The following is a 16,348-nucleotide window of genomic DNA, read 5'->3' as shown; positions in this document are numbered from 1 at the left end:
TCCGCTGTACCCCTAACCCTTTATTGTGTCTGTGCTTCTTTGCACGTTATAGTATGTTGCCTTCTAATAGGCTTTCCTGGCCAAGTTACATAGTTATCTAACTACTGGCATCCTCCTTTGGAGTGAACTATAATAGTGCTAAAAACTTATCCAGTTCTACTGTATAGCAGCCACCTTGATGGCTACAAAACTAACCACTAGGCACATCCAGTGTGGTATAGTTTTGTGAAATTTCAAGCTTCGCTGTTTATTTTACCTCTGTTTCTGAGAAATCCCATCATGAATAGATTTACCTAGAATCAGTAATTGATCAAAAACATGCTGGATGTTGCATTAGAAGAGCTGAGTAGGTTTTGTTTTGTACAGATCACTAACCATAGGCACAACTTGCTTTTTGCCACAGATTTCAAAGCATCTCACCATCTTAAAGATCCTAATATAAATTGAAGGAGATATATTAACCTTTCCAGAGATCAGTATGAGATCTCTTTTCTCTGCTCTGACTTGGTCACACAATCCAGCTGGAGGCAATCAAAACTTGGACCATGTCCATGGTGTACAGTCGGCAATGCCCTCATTTGTAACCGCGTGAGATGGTCAAGCTTGTGCTAAACTCAAGTCTTATGGATGGTATATGGAGGCTGGAATTCCTCTGTTATTTAATATCAGATGGCAGGCCTGCAAAATATTTGCAAGACTTTTTCTTTTACTGAGGTACCGTGAGCAAAGTTCACAAGAAATGGACTGCTTAGCATAGATTAGTGGGGTATCCATGCATCCTCACTGCCTCCTTCGAAGACACACATACCCCCCTTTTGCTTGCCCTCCTTGCACTACCCCTACCAACCCAGTAGCATGTAGTATGACTAGGAGATGGAGAGCAGAAGCTGACCACCCAACAGTGAAGTGCATCAGACTAGATCCAAATACGTGGTGTAGGCACATGTGCTTCTTTTGTAAATAGTGAAGGCTCTTTATCAATAAGAGCATTCTGATTATTACTAGAGTGCACCATTGAAGGCCGGATTTATATTTTGTAAGAAAACCAGACAGACACTTACCCTGTCTTACTGATGGATGTTATCACAATGTTCAATATTGCACGATGACGTGGGGAAAAAATGGGGTTGTTGCATCTGGGATTCTGTTAGGATTGGGAATTTATTTTCCATTTTTTTCCCCCTCTGGACGCAAGCATCAACAGTACAAAGCATGGTTATTTATTGTGACAGTGTCATGTTTCTTTGATTAAAAAAATCTAGAAAACCAACGATTTGCATTCCGTGTCTCTTGGTTGGGCCAAGTCAAGTCTTCTTTACAACATGCTGGGACAAAAACAAATGCACTGTACAAGAAAATGTAAAAGCATTTATTTTCTGAAGAATAATAAAATGATAAAACAGCTGTGAACCCATTTTAACTACAAAATATTACTGACAAAACGGTAATACTGTATGTAAAAATATAAATAATTGTGAAATCCACAGTTAAGTACTTAATGTTTATCATACCCAACTTCTATTCAATATCCTCTTCCCAGTATAAATTAAGTGAAAGGAGCTTAGGATATTGTCTTGGGTTTATTTTAGTCAAGATTTCCATTAAATTGTCTATAATAAACAAGTCAATAAAGCCATTCACTTTGTCCCTGTCGATGACATTTAACATTACTAAGTTTATAACAAAATATCCACTATCAAGAGGAATAGGGTTTTACTTGGACATTTTCATTCCCTTGAACTTGATATTTAACCAATCTTTAGCTATTTTTGTATTCCAAGATCTAAAATGTTTAACTGGAAGTTGCCATGTAAGTTTATAATTAGCAAAACAGGTTAGCAAAAATGAAATTTAAACATTGCTTAGTAAAAAAAGACTTGAGTAAGACACCAGGAGACATAAGATTTTCCCAGGGAATTTAATAAGCAACAATCATAACCAGATTAAAACGTTTGTAAAATGTCCATCCTTTTTTTCTTCTTTTAAAAACAGCTCCACAAAAGAAGCAAAGAGCAACAAACACAAAGGAAAAAAATAACATGTTTTTGAGATTAAGATCTACATACAATGAGCTTCCATTCATAACTACGAGGTGTTTAAAACCTTCTAGTATCAGTGGTGTGTGTGTGTGTGTGTGTGTGTGTATGTACTGTATATGTATGGGTACGAAAGGTCCATCACGATCAAGTGTCCAGAAGAGCTTTAGAGTCAGAAAGCATGTGTAGGGGCTAAGGAAGGGGGGTGGGGGGGAGCATGAGGGATTCTGCTATGTTCTCTACAGTCTTGATCTGGCCCTCAGTGGTCTCCTCTTTACCTGAAAGACAAATAATTACAACTATTATCAAGAAAATACAAGACTAACAGCAAATAAGAATATTCTAATTTGGAAACAGGTCAACTTAATGAGCAGGGTTTGAGAAAAAAATATAAAAATAAAAAAAATACTGTACTAGAAGCAAATATGAAAACACAATCTTAAACTGTTTGAGCCAAAACGTTAATTTGAAATTTCCTTTAGGCTACATGTTAAATAACATTCTTCTTTCGTTCCTATACCTGGAAGTGGAACATTTCTGTCCAAACTCCCAAATGTCTTCAGATCACATTTTGGCGTGCCTTTATTGTATCTGCCAATTCCTAAAAGTCCTAATGGGGTACAGACTTGCCACAAAAACTATTCAGTCAGACCATTTTTCCACAAGTGACGTTACATACAAAGCATGACTCAAATGTGTGCCTCCAAGATGTAGTAGAGTAGAAGAAAAATTATTGGAAATACTCATAATCAATACCTCAATACCTTTTTTTTTGTTGCCATTCCTTCTTCAGCGATCTCCTTGTGTTTCACGCATGCGCACTGCCATTCACTTCCTTGTTTACGCCCGACTAAAGTGGCTCATAACTCTAAATCTACGGTGCTCTCCATGGTTTTGACTAAAACGGCAATGTTCCGTCTTCATTTCTGACTTAACCTAGCATCTCAGTTGGAATATAAACGCTTCTATAGAGAGTTTAGATGTGACAGCGCAACATAATAATGGAAGATTATGTCTCCCTGTTTTGGGGGATAATGGAAGGCGGGGCTTTTCAGAGTAAAATCTGCCTCATCTGCTGGGCACTCTAGCACCTTTATTCTGAATATTCATGGGAAAATAAAGTGTTAAGTACAGCACTTAAGTAAATGTACTCAGTCACTTTACACCCCCGTTCCATCAACGGGCTCACCTCTGTAAGTCGATCTGTCTCTTCGTGCCTTCGTCCTTCTGCTGCTGCTGTTTTGACATCTTGATGTTGATGGAGTCCGCCGAGTTGTCGGAAGCAGGGTCAGCCGCCCTCTTCCTCCCTCTGCCAGCCCCCCCGCCCCCCGTCACCACCGCCACTCCCTCCTTGTCGGCCATGGCCACAGGGGGCGCTGCGGGCGCAGACCCCCTGGGGGGACGCCCGCGCCGCTTGACGGGCGACGCCTCTGTCGTAGCGTCAGGGGTGGTCGCATTCCGGCCTACCTCCTCCTGAGAGAGTGAGAGAGGAAACACTTGATGAAGATCCATGAGCAGTGTATGTCACAATGAAATGGGTGATGGAAGAAGAAAAAAACCTAAATTTCTGACCATTTTAAATGTATCATATTAGATTTATTGAATAACAAAACAAGCCAATCTGTTTCTTGTCTACACATGCTTTAGTGTATGGAATAGCCCCACTACATCTTTTGAACACAGAGGGTTACTTACAAAACACATTTTTAATAGTCAATGCCAATTGATGTTGAATACATATTGGGTTCCTTTTCTCTTTTAATAACCTTCAAGTACATATTATTGCTTTACCTTTCTTAGACCCTGTGTAGATCCTGTCTAGATTTTATTTACCTTTGCGTTGTTGTCATTATTCTTGATGATCGGGTTCTCCTCGTTTTCCCGTGCTCCGCTCTCCGACGACTCTGTTCCCACATTACTGTTGCTATGGGAGAAAGGAGAAAAGTCACAAAAAGAACATTTTCCTCACAAATGTGTGCACGTGCCAGAGTCCTGCACGGGTCCAATTTCCGATACCCGCACCCGCACCCGCCCCGCCCCGCCCGTCAATCATCAGTTCTGCTACCCGCCCGTTACCCGTGATTTATATAAAACTCGAAACCAGATCCTGCCCGTCCAAAAATGGACCCGTTACCCGTTCGTATCACAGGCACCGATAGCTATCATTGACTTTATTTCATCCAACACCGCATGTGGTGTGGTGGTGGTGGTGGTGGTGGGCGGCAGTGTGTTGCACACGGAACGGAAGACATGTAGTTCATGACTGAGGCTACTGCTGCTTATTATCACAACATAAAGTCATATCATGATTTCAACCTAAATGACATATTGGCATAATATATCAACAAGGAGAGGATGATATAAAAAAAGATTAGCCTGATGAGTCGACCGTCTTGATCCAAGGCTGTTTCAGTCTTGTGTTTCAGGGGCTTTCTGTCTACCTGTTCTTGTTGAGGGCTGGAGAGCTCGGCTGGGAGTTGGTGCTGGCGTTGCTGGCTGTGTCTGAGCCCGTAGTGGGCTTGACGTAGACCCTCCTCCCTGGTACGGTCAGTGGCTTGTTCACTGCTGCCAGAACTGGAGAGGGCTTAGGCTGTGGAGATGTCCGTAAGGTTAGGGTGAGAACAAAGCAGTAGTGGGGGTGCATTTATGTTTAAACAACCAGGACTGTCTTTGGTCTATTGGTATTGGTCAAAGGAAGTGGTTAATACTTGCTAATGCCAATTATTTGTGGAAACGTTTGCAACAGAGTATGATATAATCTACAAATTAAGCCCATTATGTACAATGTACTTACCTTGCCGGTGAGGAGCACTTGTCTGGTTTCTGCAGAAAGATAGTCTTTATCATTTTTGAAGTCCTGTCGAGCAGAAGAAATTGGTGATGAGCACAAGTCACTAAAACCACATTAACAACTTGAACCGCAGCGTTCCCATTTCTGGGCATGTCATAATAAGTGAATTAGAAAGATTATTGTCAAAACAAACTAAAACTAAACTATATGTGAATGCATAAACAAATATATCACCTTGTCCTGCGCAATGTAGAACTTGTCAGGTAGGATGGGTTCTTTGGGAGGATCCAGGAAGCATGCTGTGCTCTTGTTGACGATGACGAAGAGGGCGACATCACACACAATATACAGCTTCTGTAACCATGGAAAATGAGGCACATTGACATGGCAGTACAAAATATAATGAAATTGAGAAACAGAGAGAATTTGTGTTACAAGGCACTGTACCCGTGTGCGCTCATTCCTAGAGTATGTGGTTATCAGTGGTGGAAAGTAACTAAGTACATTTACCTAAGTACAGTACTTAAGTACACCTTGAGGCATTTGTACTTTACTTTAGAATTTTCAATTTCCAAAACTTTTACTTATACTCCACTCAGATCCAATGTGTCGCTATGCAACGCATTGTGAGCTTGTAGATCGACTATTTTCAAAAGATTTTTATACTTGAAAACTTGAAAAGGGGACATTCTGCATAATGAGTACTTTTGGTACTTTAAGTACATCTTGATGCCAATACTTTTGTACTTTTACTCAAGTACATTTTGAATTCCGGACCTTTACTTGTAACGGTAGTAGTTGACTCATTTTGGGCGGGAACACCTTTTGGTGTTTTAAGCATTATGTTATACTTTAGCTATTCAAAAATAGCAGATCTACAAGCTTGTAGGTCTGCTATTTTTTGAAAAATCGTGAAAATGTGGCACAAATCTTTGAATATATATTCTTTCACAGCAAACGTTTTTAACTCAAATCTTTGCTTCTGAGGGGTTCCTGGAATAACCTATATCCTGAAAAAAGTTGAGAACCACTGACATAAATTCATAGGTTTTTCAGAAAACCGTCAGGATTTAGAAGATATTTGTAGAATCGATGGTAGGTCTAAATGGGTTAATAAGAACGTTGAGTACTTTACCACTGGTATTCTGTTAACTCGGCTAACGTTACCTCATTGGCCTTTGCGTCTTCCGGACACTGTGCGTCCTTGGTCTGTTTGATGTTCTCCACCATTTTCCTCAGGAAGGCGTGGCTGTTGTTCTCATTCTTGGTCATCAGAACCTCCAGCATGAACCACAGGCACCTGTTGGATAAATGAAACTCTGTACTGAGAAACTGTGCCAGAATCGGATCAACCGTTTGTTGGACAGTATAAGTGAAAGCGTCCGTCTGTTCATAACTTCAGCTTACAAAAGGAACACTTCACCACTTCTCAACCCCTCTAAATATAATTGGTCCTCACGAATGTTCATGATAAAATAGTACAATGTATGAATAAATGGACCATTGTAAAGCGCTTTGAGTAAGCACGTAGTGCATAGAAAAGCGCTATAAAATGCAATCCTTTATTATTATCAATTATTTTCTACTCTGTCTCATGGGAGGGCTGTGGGCAGTTCAGAAACCCGTCCACCAGTGTCATCGTTAGGAAGATTTTTTTTTTAGTGGTGCAACCACTCCAAGGAACAGCAATGTCCGTGTTCACCTACAGTATGTGTTGGTTCACCTATGTGTCCACCTATGTATGTGACAATGAGCACCAGTATGAGGGGAGAGGGGAGTTGCACCACTCAGTTCACACAGGTGTGATTTTTTACATACATTTAGATTTGTATTATCGTGAGAACGATGGCTTCCATTTTCGCATTGCAACTTTTAAGGAACAGAAAGCCTGCAGTTTCTAATTTTCTATTAGCTTGGATTTGATGTGTACGGGTTTCTGAACTGCCCACACAGAGTAGATTTATTTTTTTGCTATTTTATCATGGTCATTAGTGAGGACCAATTATATGAAGATAGGTTGAAAAGTGGTGAAGTGGACAAGTGGTCCGTTCTTTAACTTTAAACATGCCAGATGACACGAATGACTCACTCTTTGATGTCCTTTAACTGGTCATACTCCTGCGGTTTGGTGAAATCTGGATCGTGGGCCAGCAGGTGAATCATGAAGGGAACCACGTACTCGGGAAGAAGCGACAACATCTTTTCTGTAAAAATAAAAAAGTAATAAAGTTCATGTTACGTCTCATTATTACTTATATTGTAAGGTCTCATCAACCACTGACATAATACGAATTCTAGCCGTGTTCTCATAATGATGGTGATCAACGGTGAATGTAATTCAGTCCAAGCAACCCTGAACTCACTCACCCTGAGGCAGTTGGTTTTGTTTGATGAACTCGCGGCGGACGGTGATGTTTTTGAGCAGGCACTGTCGGGCGTGAGCGCGTCGCTCCTTGACGGGGTCCTTGGCACACAGTGCAAACACGGCCAGATACTCCAGGGGCAGCATCAGCTTCACCAGCGCCAAGTGCAACTTCTGGGCATAGATCTGACGCACCTGGTAGCACTCATCCTGCACGGCAGGGCAGAGGAGGAGGAGGCAGGGAAAAGGCTGACACAATTAGATCACTGGTTCACAAACAGTGGGACACATTTTCATGGGCCACGAGAAAAACATTCAAAAGAAGAAGAAAATTCCCCAAGAATGCAACATTTTTCATGATTTAAAAATAAATAAAATGCAATGATTTTTTTAAAGATTTTCATGAATAAAAATAATAATAATCAAATACATTTTATAAATCAGAAAACAAATGTTTAAGTAGTAGTGAAAATAGCCGATCTACAAGCACGCGTTGCATTGCGCGCTTGGGTCCCAGGCTAAAAAGTTTGGGAACCACTGCACAAACTCAGTCGTTCGTAGACATGTGGTTAAATATAGCAGGAAATCAAAGCAAATCAAAACAGAAGATTCAAACTGCATGAGTATGGGTATAAATTATCCCTTTATGCATACACAGTTACACACACATACACAGACAGAGAGAGAGAGAGAGAGAGAGAGTGAGGACTGACATTGATGACCAGGCCACAGAGCTGGAACTGCTCAGGTGTGATGATTTCATGGTAGCAGGGCTCCTGGGCCAGCTTCATGATGGCACCACCTGCAGCCAACCTCAGACGAGACATGTCTGACTTACTGTAAAGGAGAGACTAATTAATCATTGCTCAGTGCCACAAGCTTGTACATCTGCTATTTGGTTTTTTTAAATATTGAAAGAGTCTTCTCTTCTGGGAAGCTGAGAGGTCCAAAGGCATACATACGCACAGATGTACTGATTTAGAAGGCATTTCTAATGTGTGCAAATATAATAGGTATAATTGGTACAAGCATTCCTTTGTCCCTCTGTCAATCACACTCCTTACCAGAGTCTTTGCAGGGGGCAGACAGGGTAGGGGTAGAAGGTTTTGAGGTGGTACTAGGGTGCTGCTCTATCTTTTGCACTAGGTATTTTGGCGTGTGTGTTACTTAGATGTTGTACGAGTCACTGTGTACCTGTATTGTATTGTATTGTACAATTTGCTGCAGTGTGGGCCCTTGTGGCCAAGACAAATTTCTCCCTTGGGAGAAAAATAAAGTAATCTAAAGCCTGGGTACTGAGGCTAACCCTAGAATTACCTGATCTTCTTCTGCTCCGTGAGGTCTCCCTCACTGACCAGCATGGCAGAGAGCAGTCGCAGGGTGGAGTTGGCCGACTTCGACTGGTTGTTCTTCATCCCTAGTAACCAGCGCACCAGCAGCTTGATGGCCTGCACCTGGAGGAAGAGGAAGGAAGAGGTGTTTAACAACACTGCCTCGCTGACCGAACGACATCTTTTACAAGGGCCGTGGGAACGAAACTTCACTTGAAAGTTAAGTTTAAGAAACTTTCATAATTAGTACAACATGAAAGTTAATCTATATAACATTGTTTGTGCTGTCGCTACAACGTCGACCTGTGGCCATCAACAGCCCTGGTGGATGGAGAGGCTTGTTTTTATAGATTTGTTTTTATAGTCAAATATATTTGAATGTAAAAAAATAACATACGAATGGGATTATAGAGGAAACAGCACTCTTTCACACATGGGTTTGCGTTTTTAGAACAAAGGTTCAAGCCACAATCATGTCATCAACACAGGATTGTTCTTGATCCATGTTCGGATAAAGCATCCTTAACTCTCGCATGTGTTTTAAAGGGTCTTACCTTCGCTAGAACCTCAGGCGAGACCTCCTCATCGGATGTCCACAACTTCCCATTCTTGTTCCCCATTGACTTGACAAAACAAAGGTTCAGGACAGATTGCATTAGAAAGTATTAACACTGTCCCGTCATATATTTCACCCGGGGGTCTCTGGGCCTCAACCAGGGGGGCAGTCAGCCAGATATTTCGTGAAGCCTCATTTGAAATCGGTAGTTCATTATAATGGCCTGTTGTGGCGCTGGACTGGACCCAAAAAGCCCCATAGCTCCATAGAGGCCCATGTATTTTGGCCCAACTTCACCTAGACTGTATTACCTTAATAAACATGGTCATGAATACTTTCTTCTTCCAGTCACTAGTTTAAAGTCTAATTTCCAATGTCATAATATTCTTTTTGGAAAATTATGGTCCCATTAATTAAAAAAATGACCATAAAGAAAAAAAAAACATCGCGTATGTTCTGAGGGGCGTGGCTACCGTTACAGTCTATGATCGGGATTCCCCTCCCACTCGAGTCAAAATAAAAACCAAGAAGAAGGGGGGGAAGTCCCGCCTCGTTGTCTGGGCAGCCAATGGCCAGCTGGTCCAAAACGGAGCCAGCCAATGGCCAGCTGGTACCAAACGGATCTAGAAAGATGGCGATTTACAATGAAGCGATTTCAGGCTTCATTTTACGTTCATGTTAGACCCGGAGAACGCTTTGTCCATATTTTTTACAGTCTATGGCCTCAACACATGGATGAAAACAAAATAAAAAGACTGAAAATTTTTGCTAGGCCAAGTAATTTGTGAAACGGCGTGAAAGGACACACACTAGCGCTGTGTGTCCTACACACTTAACACAATATGTAAGAAGATGTTTTGGTAGCCATACAGCTAACCAGCTGAAGAAATTGCAGATTGAGGCGTTAATGATTGTGGTTATGAAATATCTGAGATCATTAGGGTTTTCTGGAAGACTGAAATAACTAAAAGCAGACAATAGTTTTGGTGCAACACACACTTCTATAGAAGACATGTTGACTTCTATGGAATCCAAATGACTGAGAACTTTAAATCATGGCCTCAACATGAGGCCCGGAGACTCCCCAGGGGTCCTTGGGGGGGGGGGGGTTCAATGATTGATTGTTAATTGTCAATATTATTACATGAAGGCCACATGACCTACTTACTTACTTATTACATGTACAAGTAAATACTGAAACCATATGGATAAAAAATGAAAACTTGCAAGCTCGTAGATCAGTTATTTTTGACATCCTTAAAAATGTTAAAAAAAATGAAGTTCGGTGGTTGGTGGTTAAGAAGAACCATGGCTATGTTATGTCTTTCTCTTTATGTATTATATATGAGAAATGCTGAGTAATCATCCCTTGAATAAGTATAATGGGGTATACAATACTTCAGTGTGTGTGTGTGTGTGTGTGTGTGTGTGTGTGTGTGTGTGTGTGTGTGCGAGCGACTACACCGCTTTGTTCCATACTCTGTCATTCATGAGCAAGTCCTTGACAATGAAGTTGGCCACAATGGACTTCATGGGCGAGGCAAACTGATCTGGGGCCAGCATGGATATGTGGCCCAGGGACACCAGAGGAGTTATCAGCTGCTCTGGGACATCTGCGTTCAAACTACGAGACAGAGGCTGCGGGAGGGGAAATGGGACAAAAGATGACAAATGTGTAGAATGGAACATAACCAAATAGACCGGTGGTTTTCAACCAGTGGTCCTTGAGCAGGTTCCAGGTTGTCCCCAGCTAAATGATGTAGGAGTTGGTAACCAAATGGACCCTTATAGATCTTTAACTATTGAGAGTGTAAAATGAAAACAAATGGACCCTTATGGGTCCATTTCGTTTCATTTTACGCACTCAAGAGTTACCGGTACCTTATTGTTTGCAGCTGGTAATTTACAAGAAGTCTACACAATTAGAGAATGTAATCAATACAGCATGGAATTGTGGACAAAATCTTATCCAATGACAACAAAATATTCTTTAGTTTTGGGTCTGAATCAAATGTTGGTCCGTGGCTCAAATGACGAATAAATAATTGGGCCTTGATATGAAAAGGGTTGAAACCACTGAACTAGACGATCATCTATTTTGAAGTGCAAATGCAGGCAGGGCAAAAGCAGAGGAAGTGACCCACCTCAAAGATCTGTGCTAATTGCACTTCCTTGTTGTTGAAGATGGCGTGTATGCAGTGCACGGCCTGCTTGGCCTGGTGGGGGGTGCCCCGCTTGGCTTTCTGATGCAGTACGGGAATGAGTGTCCTAGTGAGACAGTGTTGAAATGTATTTTAATCACATGACGACATTTGGTGCAGAGAGATAAAAAGTAGGGGACCAATTATAGATCCTTGCAGGACCCTGGTCAACTAAATATATAGGGTTAAATACAAGTAATAATATATCAACATTTTAATGACTGTTTATTAGTATCATTATTATTTTGTCAGACAGCCAGCAATGAATTAAATGCTCCAAAATGTTCTATCTTGTCTCTGTGACACCTCTAAGGGCCGCAGTCTGCATGCAAGGATTTTCCTAGAAGCTTTGTCATTGGTCCAAACCTATTCCGCCGGCAAATTACTAGCCAATCAGGAAGTGGACAGTCAAATTCATGCATTGTTCCTCATCTTTGAAGGCAGATTGCGGCCCCTAGAGATGTCAGAGACTACATTTCTTTTGGGAGCATTAAACCCATTGCTGGCTGTCCTGAGGACAACCCCAAAATATATATTATTACGTATAGCTACTTTAAGTGATTAATCCACAGTTGGTCCAATGACCTGATCCAGTTTGTCCCCCAAAATAGATCCAGTGCAAACATCAACTGCAATGAAAATGCACTATAGTAATCTCCTTCGTTCCACAACCCTCCATGTATCTGTCCGTCTCTTACGATCTGATCTGTTGCAGTTCCGTTTCGATCTTCTGGCCCGTGTTTCTGAAGATCTGGATGGCCGCTTCCGCCACCTTGTCGTCCTCCATCTTTAGACACTGGAGGAGAGACTCGTACGTCTCTGCCGAGTGGAACGCTGTGGGGTGTGTGAACGACAGGACCTGAAGGAGGCAGAGAAAGGGCTCAGCATGGGGTAGCCCTGGAACATGACAGTCATGCAGCAACTTCAGCCTGTTTTGCGCGGCTGCTACATTTAAAGAGCGAACGTGTAAACAAACGTTCAGATTTCATAAAAATAAAGCGCTCACCACGGATGTTAGAATGTTGCTGGGTCGGCGATTAGCACCAGTGCATTCCGCGTTGTTCAATAAAAAGCATTTTTGTCCGATCGTCGCAAAGCTTTTCCTTGTTTTCCCTTGGATTTCCTCCTTTCCCTTCAACAACTGCGCCTCAGCGCAGCGTATTCGCATTTGTTATTTTATATTTGTGAAAACAGTGAAAAGTGAAAACGGCACATTATAGGTAAATCAGAACCAGAAGACAGAGCACTCTGGCCACGCTCAGGTGTTATAAGCCGACTGATATCTTGGGTTGTGTTTATTTATTTATTTTTTCAGGGCAACCTGAAAGCAAACTCCACCTTCCCGAAGGTTTTATTTACCTGCCAGTGGCAGGTGGCCGAGGTGGGCCGAGTGGGCAGAGTGTTCTCAAACTCTGCCCGAACCCGACCAGGTCCGACTACTAAATTATGCTAATCAGTAGGGCCGGGCCGGGCCTGGCCTCAGGCTCCATGAAAGAAATATGATATATTCTTTTCATAATTATAAAAATAATAGTTCTGTTCCGTTTGTGTATTTATCCATAATTATAAAAATAATAGTTCTGTTCTATCTGTTTGTGTATTTATCTATTATGAAGATGGTGTTGACTGGCGAATAATCGGTCTGTCTTTACAGATAAACAAGCCCAAAGTAACAGCTTGAACAGATCTACAAGCTCACAATATTAAATATAAAAGGTATTAAAGTTAAAGCTGACTTGCCTAAGCCTGCAGTGCAGACACCCTGTTACATGTATTTTTTCAGAATGGACTGAATTATATATATTTTTATACAGAATGAGATGATATCGACATCAGTAATATAGGTTATCGGCAATAACAGCAATGAAATTATATCGGATATCGGCCAAAATGTCTCATCGGCACATCCCTAGTGTAGAGCTCTCAAATTCTGCCCAAACCCTACCAGGCCTCGGGGCCTGATGAGCCAATCTACAAGCTAACAACACGTCGCGCTGCAACGTTTTGTGATCTTGTAGATCTGCTATTTTCGGTGCACAGCATGCTTTCACAGGAGACACACTGGCTTCTATGGAATCCAAATCAAATGACTGAAATCAGTTGTGGCGACTGAGAACTTGAATCCATGGAAGCAGCAATGCCTTGATTGCTCTGTCTACCTGCATTGTCTTGCCTCACTCTCTAACCACGAGTAGTTCTTTCTTTGCTCTGTCCACCTGCATTGTCTTGCCTCACTCTCTAACCACGAGTAGTTCTTTCTTTGCTCTGTCCACCTGCATTGCCGTGCCTCACTCTCTAACCTTGAGTAGTTCCAGGCCCGCGCGGATGGCTGTATCAGGGGTGACTCCCTCCTCGTCATCGTCAGCTGTGCCTTCAATAGACTTGTTGAGTAGTTTCACCAAAGCACTGAGAGAGAACAACACAACAATTGAACAATACATTTTTTTAGCCATAAGTGAGATATATACATAGATATATACACACACACATACATATATATATATATTATTATTATTTTAGCTCTGGTGTATATTCCCATAGTAATCACTTGGTAGTAAGTAATCATGGTCTCCCTTCTCCAGCTCTTTAGTGAAGACACACACAGATGGGTAACAAATAGTAATCCAAACAGGAGAGAGAACCTATTCATCAGCTTAAATTTTAAACTGTCCCAATTTTGTCTGCTCGTTTATTTAGTTTAATGTCTTTAATTTCACTTGTTTATCTTGCCTCCGGCATGAGTTCTCTCTGAAAATTCTTCTGTTTACCAAAGAGCTGGACAGACAGGGAGAACCCTCTTACTGAAAAAACAGTTAAACACCATGAAGCAATGTTTTATATGGCTAATATAGAGCTATTGAACCACTTATTTTCACACAAAAACATCACTCATTCCTCTTTTAATTCATTAGTTAAAAAAAAGGGAAGAAAATCACTTGCAGGTAAAGGGTTTTAGCACTAACGCAGATGTCTAGTGTTTGCATGAAACAAGCGGTCAGGCTGACCAGCTTCAACACGGTCAATCCATTCGATCAGTCAATCCAGAGCAGATGTTTAGGCCCCGTGTGTGGTGTTTTTCCACTGATCAGAAAGGGTTAAACTGGTATTTGGTCTGAGACCTGTAGTTGCATCCTGCCACCAGTAGGTGTCTCACTGAATGAGAAAAGCCTGCATGCTGTTGTAAATGTGTTGTTATACAATCACACAGGGACATGGGGGAGAGGAGAGCACAAGGCTTATTGGATGTGACCTGTAGAGAGTTCTGCTGGCTGGTGTAGCATACCGTGACCACGTTTTTACAAGAATGTATTCAGTAAATAGCACTGGGGTCTGTTAAAAAAACTAAAATAAAGTGTCTGTTTCACATCCAAAGATCGCTTAGAAGGTCCGGATCAGGGACCAAATGTTTAAATTTGTTCTGTTTAGCGTTCACACGGGACTTTTTAAAGCGAATCAAATTACGTGGTCATACAGGCCAAATTGATCCACTGACAGAATATGCTATTTCTATGGAAAATTACTTCACTGCCAAACTACAACAGAAGTTTGCTGTGATTGTCGTCTTGCCAACCGCAACGAACCGGACCATGGTTCGTTTGGAAACGGAACGTGTTAGGCCTTTTCCGCTATGTTTGATCCGCACCAGAATTCAAATGCACGTCCACACCAGTTGGACCAAAGGGGTGAGCGGACCATGGTCCCTTTTAAACTAAGGATGAAGACCTGCTGCTGACCTGATGGCCTCGGAGTCGATGTGGACGGGGGCGATGCGCTCCAGCAGGAACTTCACCATCTCTAGGAAGGGGTTGGTGGGCTGCTTGGGGAACGTTAGCTTACGGGTGATCTCCCTCTGTGGACAGAACAGAGTAAACACACTTCAATCACTACGCTGAAGATTATGAGTGTGATATATACACACAGTATACATATGTGTGTGTTTGTGTGACTGTGTGTGTGAATGTGTGTGCAAACTCAGTTCTAAGTTAATATACTCATTCCTTCGCCCTGCCCGAAAAAAATCAAAAAAAATCAAAGTCGTTGCGTGGCGACGGGCATCTAATTCATTGGTCAAATAAATGCAACAAAACTGCTCTGCTGTTCTCAGTTTACAATATCATTAGTCAACAAATGATAGGGTAAATGCTGCAAAGGTACTAAGATACTAGTTAACACTTAACATCAAACCCTACATCTGTGTGAAGTGAACTACATTACTAACATTCTTAACATTTGTAGCCAAGCGAACAGCATGTCCGTCTAACTCTAAAGTAACATATTGTTGTCGGGAAGAAAACTCATATCTCCATATTTCAACTTTGTAATACCCTACTTCATCATACAAGTGTGTTGAACAAAATATCCACAATCACAACACGTTGCGACGTGCTGTGTGCAATTTTAAATTAAAATATTTTTAAAATGAAATTGGCAATGATGTATAAGCAATGCTGTAATTTCCCCTTTGATTTGATTAGTTCAGCAGCAGATTTATATCAGAAATACATAGGGAGGTGTTAAATGCGTTTACAGGTCAAATCTGCTACGTGTTTGAGGAAAAGAGGTGTGATGTAGGCGTGTTCTCTCACCACACAGATCTCAGCCTGCTTGCAGGAGCAGGTTGGGCTGATGAGCATGTCTAGCTGGACTCTGAGCTTCTCATCCTCACCGAGCACCTGGTTAAACTTCTTCATGAAGTCTTGGGCCTTTCCTGCATCTGGCAGGTTCTCTGGAAACACACAGGTCAAGGTTAAATAATGTGTGATGGGCAGCAAGAGAAACACTATACTGCCTGATAAAGGAAATGGTATTTGATGTAAAGAATTGAACAAATGTAGACTGACAAACGTACACAAGAGTATAAAAGCTTACAAAAAATATAACTTTTATGGTGTACATGCACACTTATTCAACTCACTGGCAATGGTCATCAGCTTCCCAAACATGGCTGTACTGTTGGGCTCAGACTGCCAGGGGAGAGAGATTTAGGATTATGGAGATAATGAATGTCTTGCAAACAAAAACGATGTTGAGTATGTTTGTATGGGTGTGCATGCGTATGTCCGTTAGACTG

General features: G+C 41.6%; 1 protein-coding gene across 2 annotated transcripts in view; it reads right to left on the bottom strand.

The window, feature by feature from the left end:
• Positions 1 to 1,902: 1,902 nt before the first annotated feature.
• The window catches only part of pds5a (PDS5 cohesin associated factor A), a 41,521-nt gene continuing 27,075 nt past the window's right edge, over positions 1,903 to 16,348 (bottom strand). For both annotated transcript variants that reach the window (XM_083765192.1, XM_083765193.1), the window contains exons 15-33: positions 16,193 to 16,241; positions 15,864 to 16,003; positions 15,012 to 15,127; positions 13,578 to 13,683; positions 11,976 to 12,136; positions 11,221 to 11,344; positions 10,556 to 10,714; positions 9,075 to 9,143; positions 8,507 to 8,643; positions 7,903 to 8,026; positions 7,195 to 7,399; positions 6,917 to 7,031; positions 5,995 to 6,127; positions 5,062 to 5,181; positions 4,831 to 4,893; positions 4,478 to 4,626; positions 3,870 to 3,960; positions 3,226 to 3,509; positions 1,903 to 2,314 (exon numbers count right to left, since the gene is read on the bottom strand). In XM_083765192.1, the coding sequence (XP_083621318.1) occupies positions 2,311 to 2,314; positions 3,226 to 3,509; positions 3,870 to 3,960; positions 4,478 to 4,626; positions 4,831 to 4,893; positions 5,062 to 5,181; positions 5,995 to 6,127; positions 6,917 to 7,031; positions 7,195 to 7,399; positions 7,903 to 8,026; positions 8,507 to 8,643; positions 9,075 to 9,143; positions 10,556 to 10,714; positions 11,221 to 11,344; positions 11,976 to 12,136; positions 13,578 to 13,683; positions 15,012 to 15,127; positions 15,864 to 16,003; positions 16,193 to 16,241 (2,349 nt within the window). In that variant the 3' untranslated portion in view covers positions 1,903 to 2,310. The remainder of the gene's footprint in view (positions 2,315 to 3,225; positions 3,510 to 3,869; positions 3,961 to 4,477; positions 4,627 to 4,830; positions 4,894 to 5,061; positions 5,182 to 5,994; positions 6,128 to 6,916; positions 7,032 to 7,194; positions 7,400 to 7,902; positions 8,027 to 8,506; positions 8,644 to 9,074; positions 9,144 to 10,555; positions 10,715 to 11,220; positions 11,345 to 11,975; positions 12,137 to 13,577; positions 13,684 to 15,011; positions 15,128 to 15,863; positions 16,004 to 16,192; positions 16,242 to 16,348) is intronic.

The sequence above is a fragment of the Protomyctophum parallelum genome (assembly GCF_964188405.1).
Source record: "Protomyctophum parallelum genome assembly, chromosome: 5".
In the NCBI taxonomy this organism is placed as follows: Eukaryota; Metazoa; Chordata; class Actinopteri; order Myctophiformes; family Myctophidae; genus Protomyctophum; species Protomyctophum parallelum.
Note: the sequence above shows the minus strand (reverse complement) of the source record. Positions and strands in the feature narration are given on the sequence as shown.